This window comes from Macadamia integrifolia, chromosome 5, assembly GCF_013358625.1.
Source record: "Macadamia integrifolia cultivar HAES 741 chromosome 5, SCU_Mint_v3, whole genome shotgun sequence".
Classification (NCBI taxonomy): domain Eukaryota; kingdom Viridiplantae; phylum Streptophyta; class Magnoliopsida; order Proteales; family Proteaceae; genus Macadamia; species Macadamia integrifolia.
In genome coordinates, this window is record NC_056561.1 from 45,825,706 (window position 1) to 45,838,775 (window position 13,070).

Below are 13,070 nucleotides of genomic sequence, written 5' to 3' on the forward strand. Positions count from 1 at the left end.
GAATCTTTCAAACTATAGGAGATGTGTGCGTAAATCGCTCAAACCCTTAGACCCGCACGTAATTTCGACAAACTATAGGGGAGGGAGATGTAATTTTTCTAATAAAAAAAATTGAAAATTCAAAAGAAAATAAAGTAAAATTTATAGACTTAACAAATGATTCTTATGTAGCCATTACCCCATGTAATTGTATAACTAATTATCATATATAGCGTGGTACATATTGGATGTAATTTGTAGTGGAAAAAACCTATCAATCTACCAATTGAATCTCCCCGTGAGAGATCTATTACACCGATTTAAGTGTGGCTTCATGTAATCGAAGGGCCCTTTTGATAACGTTTCAAGAAACGCGTTTCTGTTTTCAGAAACAGCAGAAATAGAGCAAAATGCGTTTGATAAAACAGTTTCGTTTCACTTATTTTTAGAAATAGAAATATAAATTTTTACTTATTTATGGTTCAAGAAACGACCCAGGCAACTTGTTTCGCCGTTTCTGGAAACGACTTGTGGCAATTCTTTCACTGGTTACCATCGACTTCTAAAAACATGACTTATCAAACACCTTCAATTCCGTTTATGTTTCTAAAAACAAAAATATATGTTTCTGCCGTTTCTTGAAACAGAAACAGCAGAAACGTTATCAAACGGCCCGAAATTTACCAACGAATATGAATTGTAAAAAAAAGTACTGGCCCCTTGAGGTGAGCTGAATATGCTCCTGTCCTCCAAAAACGGAGCATTTGACGGTTTTTGTATTCCCCTTCGGCCGTCACAGGATCTGTTAGACCTTGTCCGAAACGATTGGTGATTTGTTTGGGTTGGTCGGCAGGCAATCTACCTACCGTTTACACAATTACAATTCACAGGTTCGTAAAAAAAGTATTTCGTTGCATGACTAAAGTACCCCTAAAAGCCACCTGAATTACCACCTATGAGCTTGCCCTTTAGTATTTGCCTTAAGAACGGCATAAGCATAAACGCTTATCCACACCCTACCTTTTCTCCGCCAACGAGAGGGTGAGAGCGAGTGAGGGACAGTTCCCATTGCTGCCATGGCTTGCGCAGCTCCTTCTGCCATTCACTCCTCGAGCCCTGGCACTCTCTTATGCAAATCTACGAAGCCCATGGCTTCCGTGCTTCCTTCAATGCCATTATCCCAAACCCTAACCATCCCCAGAAGCTTCAACGGTCTCCGGAGGCCCTTCCAGTCTCGCGCTTCTAGGCCAATTTCCTCCCGCAGATCTTCTTCGAGAAGGAGCTTCATTGTCAATGCTGTAAGAGATTCGCTTCTATAGATTTCTTTTCGGAGTTACTCTGACCTGGCTCACTTGTCACTGTGGATTCCCCCATCGACGTGTTGCTTGGTTTTCGATTGGTCTTTCCTTTAAAAATTCTACGAAGGATATGTTTTTAACTGTTTTGTATTGTAAAATGCGTGTGCTTGTGTGTGTTTTCGTTTTTCGAGTTTCTTAGGTCGTTGATGTACTGTTGAATCAATAAATGACGAACTCGTGTGAACACGGACCGAATAGTATTGTTCTCTGCTGAATTTTCGTTTTCTCGTGTTTGGTGATGTGCGATTTATTCGCTGAATCAACAGTCACTGAAGCTACAATGAATATGAACTAATTTTTCGTACTTATATCTCTGCTGTGTGACTGTGTTACTTCAGCTTATTTTCATTTAGTTTTCTTTTTGGTGATTCTTTGGCTGAAATTTCGAGTGACTTATGCTGGGAGTCTGATGGCATATCTGTGTAATTAAATTGGTTAATAGATAATGCCCCTATCATAGAGTATGTTAAGCTTGAGGGGCTTTTTGAATTGTTCTATATTCGTGATCAAGTTGTGTCATGCCCATATTTATCTTGAACCAAAAATGAGAAGTACTTCAATTACATGTTTAACAGTAAGGAGGGAGAAAGTTGTACAAGTTGAGACTGTTCGACTTGTTGTAGCCAAAGTGCACAAACGTCATCCTTGCATAGAACTGTTAGGAGATGTAAGGAACTTGGTTGCTGCTGATACACCATCATCTTCTGTGGTTGGATTCAAATTGCACTCTCACTAGTCAACTACATATAGATCCTCGAGGTATTACAAGTTTTACTGGGTTTCCAAGGGGATTCTGTGAAGGTATTCCAAGGTGAGACGGCCCAACTTATTGTAATCAGAGCTCATGAATAAGATACTTGCATGGAGCTGTTAAAGCATATAAGGGGACTTGGTTCTGCTGATACGACATCCCCTTGTGGTTGGATTCATAACTACGTGATAGATCCCTGAGGTATTACAGTCTTGCTGGGTTTCCACTTGGCTTCTGTGAATGTTCAGTCCCTTAAAGGATTAGAAGAATACTTAAATGTGAACTGTGTCCTTTGGGGTTTGAATATCTAAAGAAAATTCCTTTGCAAAATATCTAGTTAATACTGCTTTAACTTTCCATCTATGGGTCGTAAAAAATTCATTACAGGAATATATCTGAAGTCGTTGTTATGATTATGTACTATGCATCGTCTTGTAGCAAAATATTTTGCTTCAGTAGCTAACTAAGTAAAGTCCATGATGGATGCATGTATCTAATTCTCTGAACATGAATTGTAATTGGACAGAACCTGTAATGGCTCTGTAACCACGGAATCATGCTTGTCCACATGGACAATTGTGCAATTTCTATGCCTTATAAGTTTTGATTGATTACTATTTCTTGTCATTTTAAATTATAACTCTTTCTTCTTTGGTCCCCTGATCTTTGCTGTTTGCTTTTCCTCCTCTTGCACAGAGTGAACTCCCACTGGTTGGCAATACCGCTCCTGATTTTGAAGCTGAAGCAGTTTTTGATCAAGAGTTCATTAAGGTATGTCTTTTAGGTTCCATTTGTCTAAGGTAAACAAACCACTTAAACGGAAAAAATTTCCAAGTAAAAATGTTGTTTACCTCAAAATTTTCCTCTGTGATTTTTACCTTGAAGTAAACGGATCCACTAGAACGAAAAAGTTGGATCAATCAGGAATAATATTCGTATCATATCCTTTAATTTCCATATATCTAGAAGTTAAGTTAGCAACTTTGCAGAACTTAAATATTGAACAAGTCATCTTTTTAGTTTTCTTTGAGTACAATAATAGAAGGTCCTATTATTGGAGAGTTCGAAATTAGAATAGTGACCCAGTTGTCTGGTCATGTTCAACTACCTAACAATAGATATTTCTTCCCAATCTTAATCATAAGCTATGTTAGTTTCGCTGTCACCATTCATCTATTCCTCAGATCAAATTGATCAAAGGCCATTTTATTTGTCTTTTCAAAATTGCAAAAGAAAATAATGTCCCTGGACTATGATGCGGACCACTCTCCCCTAATTGCAGAAGGATATTCAACTCTTTCTACCCCTATGGTTGTTGGATAAGTCTATGTTAAGTTTGTCTCGAATTCTTGACCCGTTTTGAAGATTGACCCGCTTCGACATATTTTGGTGGCGATCTGAATGGGAAATTTTCTGAGATCTGTGATGGAAGCAAAGGAGCCTAGCATTGATCTCGTATGAGGGTGTGGGGATGTAGCCCCGCGGTATGGTTTGATCGGATTGCTCATGATTTGATGGGTCGACCCGTGACTTGGAGTATATAATGTACTGTTGTCTTGTTGAGAAAGTCATTGTGATTTGGGGGTTTTTCGAGCTAGGGTTTCAGGGCGTGTTTTCTTGCTGCTGCTTGAGTGTAATCTCTCTTCTGTATAGTGAAATATCTTCTTCTTCGCCCGAGGACGTAGCACACCACGTCGGTGTGTAAACATTGTTAAATCTCTGTGTGTTGTGCGGATCTGGTTTTGTTTATTCTCGTATTTTTTGGTGTTTGCTCTAAAAATCTTATTCGTAATGAACCATATTTACCGGAAGGTTATGAGTTCACAAGATGCCCACCCCCCCCCAAAAAAAATGTTGAAATGGTTAGTTGTGCTCATAGTTAGCAAATTCGGATTCGGGAATTATTCGGAATAATTCGATTGATTAATTTAAGGATTCGGTCAAAAAAGCGGTCAAAAAAGCTTATTGGGTTTTAAAAAAAAAAAAAAAATACTGTTTAAGTGGACCGAATAATTCGGGTTAATCCGGTTCGGTCCGAATTATTCGCGTTTTATATTCACGTTTGAAAAAATCGCGAATTTTACCGAATTTTATTTTTAATTCGGATTCGGTCAGAATTTTTGATTAAATTCGGAAAAATTCGGTTCGGCCGAATATTTCGCGAATTATTCGGCCGAATTGATAACACTTGTTGTGCTTCAATTGTTCCTTGTTTTGGAATTGGATTTTTCTTTTTGGGTTTTGGACAAGTGTTGTAAAATTAGATTTTGACCTCAGTTTATGTCATGTGTATGGTGTATCTCTAACATAATAATGACCAAATGGTATGGCATGTATTCATTATTAAGTATTTTACATCTGTTCGTTTGAAACTGAATGTGGTTTTCAGTATTACAATGTGTGCCATGGGCTCAGTGTGACGAATCACAGAATAAATATCAGGTAGGCATATGTGTTTGTTATGTCCTTATTGAGGGTTTGTTTTAACAGGTCAAGCTATCGGACTATATTGGAAAGAAATATGTGATTCTCTTTTTCTATCCTCTGGATTTCACATTTGTTTGCCCCACTGGTGAGTTTGACACTTGAAGAATGTTAAGCCAAGGGGGGTAGCTCTGTTGGCAAAGACCAATATCTCACAATTAAGAGGTCATGAGTTCAACTCTCCTTGGGCCCTACCTTAAAGAGAAAAAGAATGTTAATTGAATGTGAGATACTTATATATGTTCAAATTTAATTTTTTGTTTCCCCTTATATGTGTGTTCATAATAAATTCTATCTTTACTATTCTGAGACTTACATGCTTGTAGAGATCACGGCCTTCAGCGACCGATACTCAGATTTTGAGAAGTTAAACACAGAGATACTTGGTGTCTCCATTGACAGTGTGGTGAGTTGTTTTTCAGTTTTAACTTAAAAGTTTTTTACTGCCGCAGTCCTGCAACCTTGTTGATTTCTTTTTGCATTGTCTATTATTGAAACTTGAAATTTCAGCTTCAGATAAGAAATTACTACTTTGTCAATCATAATGTACCCATTTATTAGTCAACCCTATCTCATCTCTCTACACCTCTTAATTAATGGTAAGTATGTTTCTGTGGGCAGTTAAAAAATTGACCCATCTATTTCAATCTCACAAAGTCAAGCTATCCAATGCCCAAGCTGATCTATTATCTCCCCCAACCCCACTCCCACCACCCCCCCCCACCCCCCCCCCCAAAAAAAAAAATAAAAAAAATCCCAAGCTTATTTTCTTGTTTCATTGTAATGGAAACTGTTTTTCAAACTCAATTGGTAATACTAATTAGAATAAATGCACTGGGTGCATGGAAATCAGGAAATCTCCCATTCTGTTCTTTCTTCCTTTCTTCCTTTCTTCCAGTTGATCAGAACTCATTATTTGAGCTTTGAAGAACTTGCATTTCTATCTGGTTGCAATTATTGGAGATTGAAAATATGGGTTGCATAGCCCTGTTCAGAGAAGACTTCAACTGGGCAACACGAAGTTAAAGCTCATACTTGGAAATTGTGTGTTGCCTTATACATTATAAATCAAATAGTTTCCTGCAGGAGAAGAAAAGGCCCAAATAGTTTCCTTTCACCATTGTAAACATGGCCATGAGGAAAACAAAGGAGAATAAGGAAATTAATGTGAAACGGAACCTGTAATATCTGGTTATTAAATTTTCTGGTCCTTGGAGCTTTTGGAGTTCATTTCAACAAGTTGTATGGTCTAGTATTGTCTTTATCTTGATGATGGTGATGGTTGCTCATCTTGCATTTAGGTTTGAATGTACCTTGGCTTCTTTTTCTTGAAAGTTTCAATGCTGAATGATTCAGGATGTATATCCAGGTTTTTTTTTTTTTTTTTAGGGAAAATGATTTCTGTGCAGGAGTAGCTCCTGTGCCCAGACACATGGGGGCACGAAATGAACCACCCCCATGAAATGGAACATGACATTTCTGTTGATGCTTCCTTATGTGCTCCCATTGGCCCTCACGCAAGCAAAGGGGCCGCACTCCTCCACAAGAAACACTTCCCCATTTTTTTTATTCAGAAATGAAATATTATTCGATAGGAAATCTGAAATGTTGTTTACACCCTTATGGTATTTATATTTCTTCTTGTAGTTCTCGCACCTTGCATGGGTGCAGACAGATAGGAAGTCTGGTGGACTTGGTGATCTGAAGTATCCATTGATTTCTGATGTGACTAAATCAATTTCAAAATCTTATGATGTATTGATCCCCGATCAGGTATGCTATTGACTCTTTCCTGCCATTTCCAATCTGGGATTTCTTATGCATTGTCTTGGTTTTTTGAGAAAGTTCAGTCCCCTAATGAGTGCAGGATTTTCATTAAAAATTCGGTGGCCATGCCACCTTGAAATCTGCTGGGAAATTCCCGAGAGGGGAAAGAAGGCTAAAAATGTTCCTAGGCCTGATTTTTTAATGCCTGCATTTTAGCAACTGGTTTATTTTTGTAAGCGTATTCAGATCTAGACTGTGTGGTCTGTAGATTAGATGATTTTATCACCCTTATAGTTCACTTGATATATGCCAATCATGTACATGAATGTAGGGACATTTCCTTGTTTTATCTCAATCAGCAACTTTTGGCATACTGGTAACATTGGTTTCAAGGTAGGAGAATTTTTCACGGAGCCAAGCTCCAATCCACTAAAACCTGACCAATATTGAAGAACTTGGCTGATTGACCTGATATGTTCTCTATGACTGTTTCTGTGTGTCTGGTTCTGATTGAACATTTTTGCAGTAACATGATGGGACCTGATTCTCCAAGTAGAGGTTTGTCCAATATTTGACTTATGCTTGTCCCTTCTTCCCTGACATATCTTAAAAGAATTCGTGGTATCAATAGTTGGGACTCGGGACTTGGGACTTGGGACTTGGGACTGATGTTATTCCATTTTTCCTGCATGTTCTGTAACTTTGTTGCACTTTATGTCCTTATCAAGGTTTATTGCATTTCTACCCTGAAGGAAGCATTTAGACTTTTTCTTGCTAATAATTGGTCAGTGTTACAGGGTGTTGCATTGAGGGGACTTTTCATTATTGACAAGGAAGGAATTATTCAACACTCTACCATTAACAATCTGGCCATCGGCCGGAGTGTTGATGAGACAATGAGAACACTCCAGGTGAACATGTTTAACCAGGCAGCAAGATCCTGCACCTAGTGGTGCTGCTATGTCTATTATTTATGATTTCATTGTGTCACATGAAATGATGATAAATTTCTTGCATTTCTCTTACAGGCATTGCAGTACGTACAAGAGAATCCAGACGAGGTTTGCCCAGCCGGATGGAAGCCGGGAGAGAAGTCCATGAAGCCAGATCCCAAGCTTAGCAAAGAGTATTTTGCGGCTATATAAACATAAACAAAAACAAAGTGATGCGTTCATCTCATCACTGTTATTAGGAGAGCTCAGAGAATTTTTTGTATTCTTGTAAATATTTTTTTTTTCTGGTGAAGCAGTTTATGGAAATAAAAACATGCGACAATTTTGCCGCAAGTTTCCTGAACGACTGACTGTACGGAGCTTCTTTATATTGGTATATTTCCTCAATAAAACAGGTTAGGATTTGTGGTGGCTGTGCAGTTGCATTGATTTTCATTGCTTAAATGTGGTCTTTAGAAGTTGAATGGAAATTTGTGATGAGACTCAATGGACGATTTGAGACCTGAGAAACTGAATGCTCTGGTCAAAGCGGAACGTATTATGGTTTAGAAGCAGCGATAAAGCATCCAGGATCGTGGTTGATAAAGGTAGTGGCTAGGAAGCTTTGCACCAAGAAGTCACGATAGTGGCCAACCAGATGGTGTTGGAGGGCAATGACAAAGCATCCCCATTAGATAAGCATGGTCAGCTAATGGCCATGCAGGTTAAGATACCACCAGTAGGTTATCTTTATCTGAGAAGGATCCAACTCACCAATGACTTGGATGTCCAACAATCTACCTCTCACCCATCCAATGACTTGTACAACTTGGACATGCATCCCAACACCTGGGCATGTGCCTCAAGTTCTGCCCAACTGGGTGGGAGATAGATGGTTGGCATAGATTCATACTTTTTTCACGATTACCTGCGCACACAACTTTTACAAGACACAAGCTGGCATGATGAAGAACTCATCACAGATGTAATATGTCCTACACGATTCAGAAGCATAAACAAAAACAGTATCCAGAAAACATTTTTTACTACATTCGAATTAACAGGTCCTGAATTGAAATGGGCTGAAGTTGCTCTCGCTGGAGATTAAAGTACAGCTAAACATTCACTCAGCTTCTTTTTTGTACAAAAATATGCAATGTAGACTTACTATTTAAACAAGTGTGCCAAATCAGGATCATCTAAGTCCAAATCTAACCACCCATTCATGCGCATGTACTCGATGTAATGATCTGGTGGCTTTAAAGCACGTGGATTCCTCGGCGTAAAGCCATGAATCCTCTCGAGATCTCGAGTAAGCCACCTGACATAAGCTCGGTCTAGGGGAGGCACAACTTTCACTACAATCTCTTCCTTTTCTTCCTGTTGCTTCACAGGTTTCTCCGGTGGTTTGTTTCCCATGTCAAGACTCAAGTGTATGAGGCTACCTTGAAGATTGCAGCAGCAAAATGGAAGCACCTGTAATAGACCAATGCACACACCTCACAAAGAATTCCAAACAACAAAACATAGATGTAGACATAGGCAATTGATTGAAAATATGTGACAAAATATAGTTGGTAATTATTTTGTACAAGTAGAAGGTGCACTCGCCTCAGAGTTTGCAGAAACTTAGCATCTCTTACAAGAATCTTTGCACAGGAATAGATTTCCACAAGCATTTCATAGTGAGTCAGAAAAGTACTACTATTGATCCAACATGGCCCCCCAAAACAGAATCACCCAATAAGGATAATAAAGTAACCTGCACAGAAAAGGGCATGAACAGAGGTGCAGCATGGAGCCACCTCTCTGCCATTCAGCCTCCATTGCTTAACTGCAGAGTGGGGCACGAAACAATAGTTTGAATAACCATTGTTTCTGGACTGATTATTTTGTCCACAGCCAGCCTGTAAATTTCAGGAATTTCTTCTGTATTGATCTTTACTAAGAAAAAAGGCGTACCTAGTGCACAAGGCTCCCGCAGTGGCGGGTCTGGGGAGGGTCATAATATATGCAGCCTTTCCCCTGCTTTGTGGAGAGGCTGTTTCCCAACTCAAACTCACAAACACTAGGTTGCAATGGAGCAACCTTACGGTTGCGCCGAGGTCCGCCCTCTAAAATAAAGGGAACCTAAACACAACACCTGTCAGTCATTATGCATAAGTTTTATTTGAATGCCATCACCCCAAACTGTGGGGATTCCTTTGATGCATCTATTTGAATAAGTTGTCTGGCTGGGCTTCTGTCGCAGAATCAGTTGGGTGGTAGGATGACAACACAAAATTAAAAGCCATTCAAGCTCAGGCTCAGCAAAGTCATGTAACCATAAATAGGAATAAGGAAACTGAATTGAATTACATAGTTTTCTTTCAAAATACACTAATAAACTGCAAGTTTTATTAGTGAAGGAAACAAATTTAAAACCTTTTTCAATTTTCAGACAAGAAAATTAATAAACTGCAACTTTGGGCCTTTGAAAAAGCCCAAAGTTGGGGTAGTTAAAGCATTAAAAACTCTCTCATTTCACCACATTGCCCCCCCATTACACATTTAAACTTCAAGTCGGGGATAAATGAATGCGGTAAAAAATGCAAGAGGGCAAATTAGTAACATAACACTCATTACTTGATTTAAGACATGGACAAAGAATTTGGAACAGCCAAAAGAGGAAAGACAGAAAGACAGAAAGACAACTTAAATAGAAAAGCAGAAGAGGAGAACAATACTTTATGAATCTACCAAAAGTAATAGAAATCTGGAAGACTTAAGAGTTTTAACAGCAAGTTTTTGATTTCATTTGTTGAGCCGGTGAACAGGCTTATATGTGGACATCCAGGTGCAACATCTGAAACCCTAACCTTAAAACAGACTAGAGTAGAGTAGAATTTGTAAAGGGACTTTTAGGGACTGAACATATTAATTAGGGACAAAAGTAACACGGTAATTAGAGATTGATATGACAAACAAGAAACAGAAATCAGAGACCTAATTTTAAGGCTAACGAGAATTTAGGGTTCAGTTAGAGAAACTGAGACCTTTCAAACTACCATAGTTATCAAGGTCCGACTGCCTAGTTGGTGTTGCCTTGATTTTTCCCCTCCAAAGCCTAGGATTGCCTAGATGCTTGACAACTATGCAAAATACTGACTTGATTGTTCTCAAATTCAGGTCGAGTGTTTATACGAATCAGGCCCCAAACTAATAAAACTTGTAGTTTTAATTTCTCAAAAAAATTGAAAGGTGCGATCAGGTCTGAAATATGAATTGAGTTTTCTGGAAAACAGAGCAGCAGGTCTAGACGATTATCTCGGGGGGTATTAAAGAGTTGAAATAAAGAGTTGAAAAGAAACACAGGAATCCGCCCTAGACAACTGAGGGATCCACCTCAACATACCATGAATCCGCAGGGTTTTGCACAGAAACAGCAGTTTGCTTTCATTGAAAAAGAGAACTTGTCGCAACATCTTACAACAACAACAACGCCTTTTCGCAACAGCTTACATATGCCATATTTGTAGGGTTGGGTCTCAACTTTAGACTTGAGAGAAACTACTTGAGACATAAGAAAGTTATAAAATAGAAACTACCTAGAGTCTTACAGAAATTTGGTTGCCAACAGTGAAATAGAAACTAATCTTTGGCTAAAGCTAGCTTTCGAGTTACAAAATAGGAAGTAAAATAAGAAACTAATATTTGGCTCCGGTGGTTGGTGAGATAGTAGAGTTTGAAGTTGTGAAGGCACCGTTTGCCATTTCTGCCATTTTCACGTTTTCTTGTTCCCAGAAACGGAGAAACAACCTAAAAAGTGTTTGATAAAGTTGTTCCGTTTCACCTGTTTCTAGAAACATAAATCAAGATTTATACCTATTTACAATTCCAGAAATGACTTTGACGACGTCGTTTCTAGAAACGAATTTGAGAGAGAAAAAAGGTTGTTGTGCCCCGATAAATCTCTCAACTATTTAAACCTAAAAAGAGGCAACCGAACCCTCTCTCCCTTTTGGGCATCCGATGATACTATTGGGTTTTTTAGTGAAATTATGTCTGCAAAAAACTATTCGAAAAATAGGTTTATCAAATACCAAAAACTCCATTTTTGTTTATGAAAACGTGACCGTTTCTGCTGTTTCTATACACAGAAACAGCAGAAACGTTATCAAATGGTGCCTAAATTTATCCACCATTGATCTGAAATTTAGTTGAAGATATTCCCCTGTTGTGAATCATCTCTTCTTCAAAACTGAAGTTTCTGTTAAATCTGATCACTTTTGGGTGTTGAGATACTGTTATCTTGGACTGCTTCTGAAACTTATAAAGTTAGAACAGTCTTTACTAGGAACATCATGGAAAATTAACAAGGTATAGATAATTCATTAGCAGTAATGCGTTCCAGCCTGCATTTGCAATCAGTTGAAAATTCCAGTAAACCAGAGGACTCAAGATTCTCAAATCTTTCGGAAATTAAACAGTGGAAAGTAGTCTACCGGCCAATTAGATAGAATCAATGTCAAATACCCCCCCTTCAATAAATAGTTCTTCTTCAAGGGGCTAGGCATCTCTTCAAGTTTCTACGACCAGATGCCAATGAGAAACCAAGTGACAAGAGGAACCCAAGCTCCAAAATATCGTAGGTCCCTCAGATAACCTATATCCCAATGCCTAGATTCATCATCATACCCAACACTATCTAAATTCCAAACAAAGAAGAAAGCACATCAAAACAATTCAACTACTTGGGAGATACCTTTCATACTAATGTTTTGCAAATGGACAATGCAAGAATTGTTACTGCACCTATACAATCTGGTAGTCTTCAGACGTAAATTTCATTATGGTTTTCCTTCAAAATGAAACTTTTTGAATTAAAGTTACCTCAGACCTTTGATGTAATGGGAAAAAACTAACCTCAGACTTATAAACTCATCAACAATTCAGGAAAACATTTTTGGGTCCGATTTTTGTGCACTATAAGGACGTCGCTTCGTCCAGGGGCGAAAAATGTATCACTACACCCTCCCTCTCTCCCCCCATCTGATGGCTGAAGTGACAGCCATGTATGAACATAGCCATGCATAAAACCTTTCGCCAATATTTTCAATAATTCTACAAAGGCGGAAGTGGTAGAAATCTGTCAACGTTAACCAAATATAAAGAAGTCTAGCCCAGAAAATAATCATAACTAAAATTGGCATATGGGTCATTACAAAAAAAAACCTAGCATCTCAAACTACAAATTGACCATATTCTGCAAACATCAATAGATTGCATTTTTTTCCTATGTGAGGTTAACTGCTTGAACAAACTATACAGTTAAAACAAAGGGAGCATGGTATAAATCCAACAGAAAAATAATTAAAATTAGAGCTTTAGGAGCCAGCGGCCATGGCGGAGTTGGAAGAGAAAAAAGAAACAAGAAATCTTCCAAAGAAATGATTAACAGATTACGAAGGGCCATAACCAAAATAAGAATCGAGCGACCGAAGGAAGAAGAACAAAAATACTGACCTAGACGAGTAGACCTGACAGTCGCATGAAACATGAGTGACGATGAACGTTCCTCCGCAGCTCCGCTCTTCGACTGTCTCACTAAGCTCTCCCTTCTCTATCGTGTGGCTTTCTAGAGATGAAGGTTGAGACCGGGAATATCCTGGATTAGACCAACCCAACAACCCAAGTCCCAAACCATTCTGGTTTATTCGGAGAAGACCGGATTGATTCTGACTCAGTCCGGTCTTCCCAAAGGATTAAAATCCATGTGTCATTAATCCAACGATATAAAGTGGATTAAATAAGCGCACG

General features: G+C 38.6%; 2 protein-coding genes across 2 annotated transcripts; one reads left to right on the forward strand and one right to left on the reverse strand.

Annotated features, from left to right (window-relative positions):
• Positions 1–964: 964 nt before the first annotated feature.
• LOC122079929 (2-Cys peroxiredoxin BAS1, chloroplastic-like) lies at positions 965–7,705 on the forward strand. The gene is made up of 7 exons (XM_042646721.1): positions 965–1,277; positions 2,785–2,859; positions 4,579–4,660; positions 4,899–4,978; positions 6,220–6,345; positions 7,137–7,250; positions 7,368–7,705. The coding sequence occupies exons 1-7, from the start codon at positions 1,056–1,058 to the stop codon at positions 7,482–7,484; spliced, it is 816 nt and encodes a 271-aa protein (XP_042502655.1). The 5' UTR covers positions 965–1,055; the 3' UTR covers positions 7,485–7,705.
• A 592-nt stretch (positions 7,706–8,297) lies between these two features.
• On the reverse strand, positions 8,298–12,930 carry LOC122078829. Its single transcript, XM_042644987.1, has 2 exons — positions 12,777–12,930; positions 8,298–8,747 (listed from the first exon to the last, which is right to left on the reverse strand). The coding sequence occupies exon 2, from the start codon at positions 8,688–8,690 to the stop codon at positions 8,439–8,441; it is 252 nt and encodes an 83-aa protein (XP_042500921.1). The 5' UTR covers positions 8,691–8,747; positions 12,777–12,930; the 3' UTR covers positions 8,298–8,438.
• Positions 12,931–13,070: the final 140 nt, after the last annotated feature.

Excerpts from the sequence above, each read along its gene's own strand:
- LOC122079929 (XM_042646721.1), top strand. The coding sequence starts at position 1,056 with ATGGCTTGCGCAGCTCCTTCTGCCATTCACTCCTCGAGCCCTGGCACT. Across the intron at positions 4,661-4,898 it reads CACATTTGTTTGCCCCACTG|AGATCACGGCCTTCAGCGAC; the intron begins GTGAGTTTGACA and ends ACATGCTTGTAG. Across the intron at positions 4,979-6,219 it reads GTGTCTCCATTGACAGTGTG|TTCTCGCACCTTGCATGGGT; the intron begins GTGAGTTGTTTT and ends TTCTTCTTGTAG.
- LOC122078829 (XM_042644987.1), bottom strand. The coding sequence starts at position 8,690 with ATGGGAAACAAACCACCGGAGAAACCTGTGAAGCAACAGGAAGAAAAG.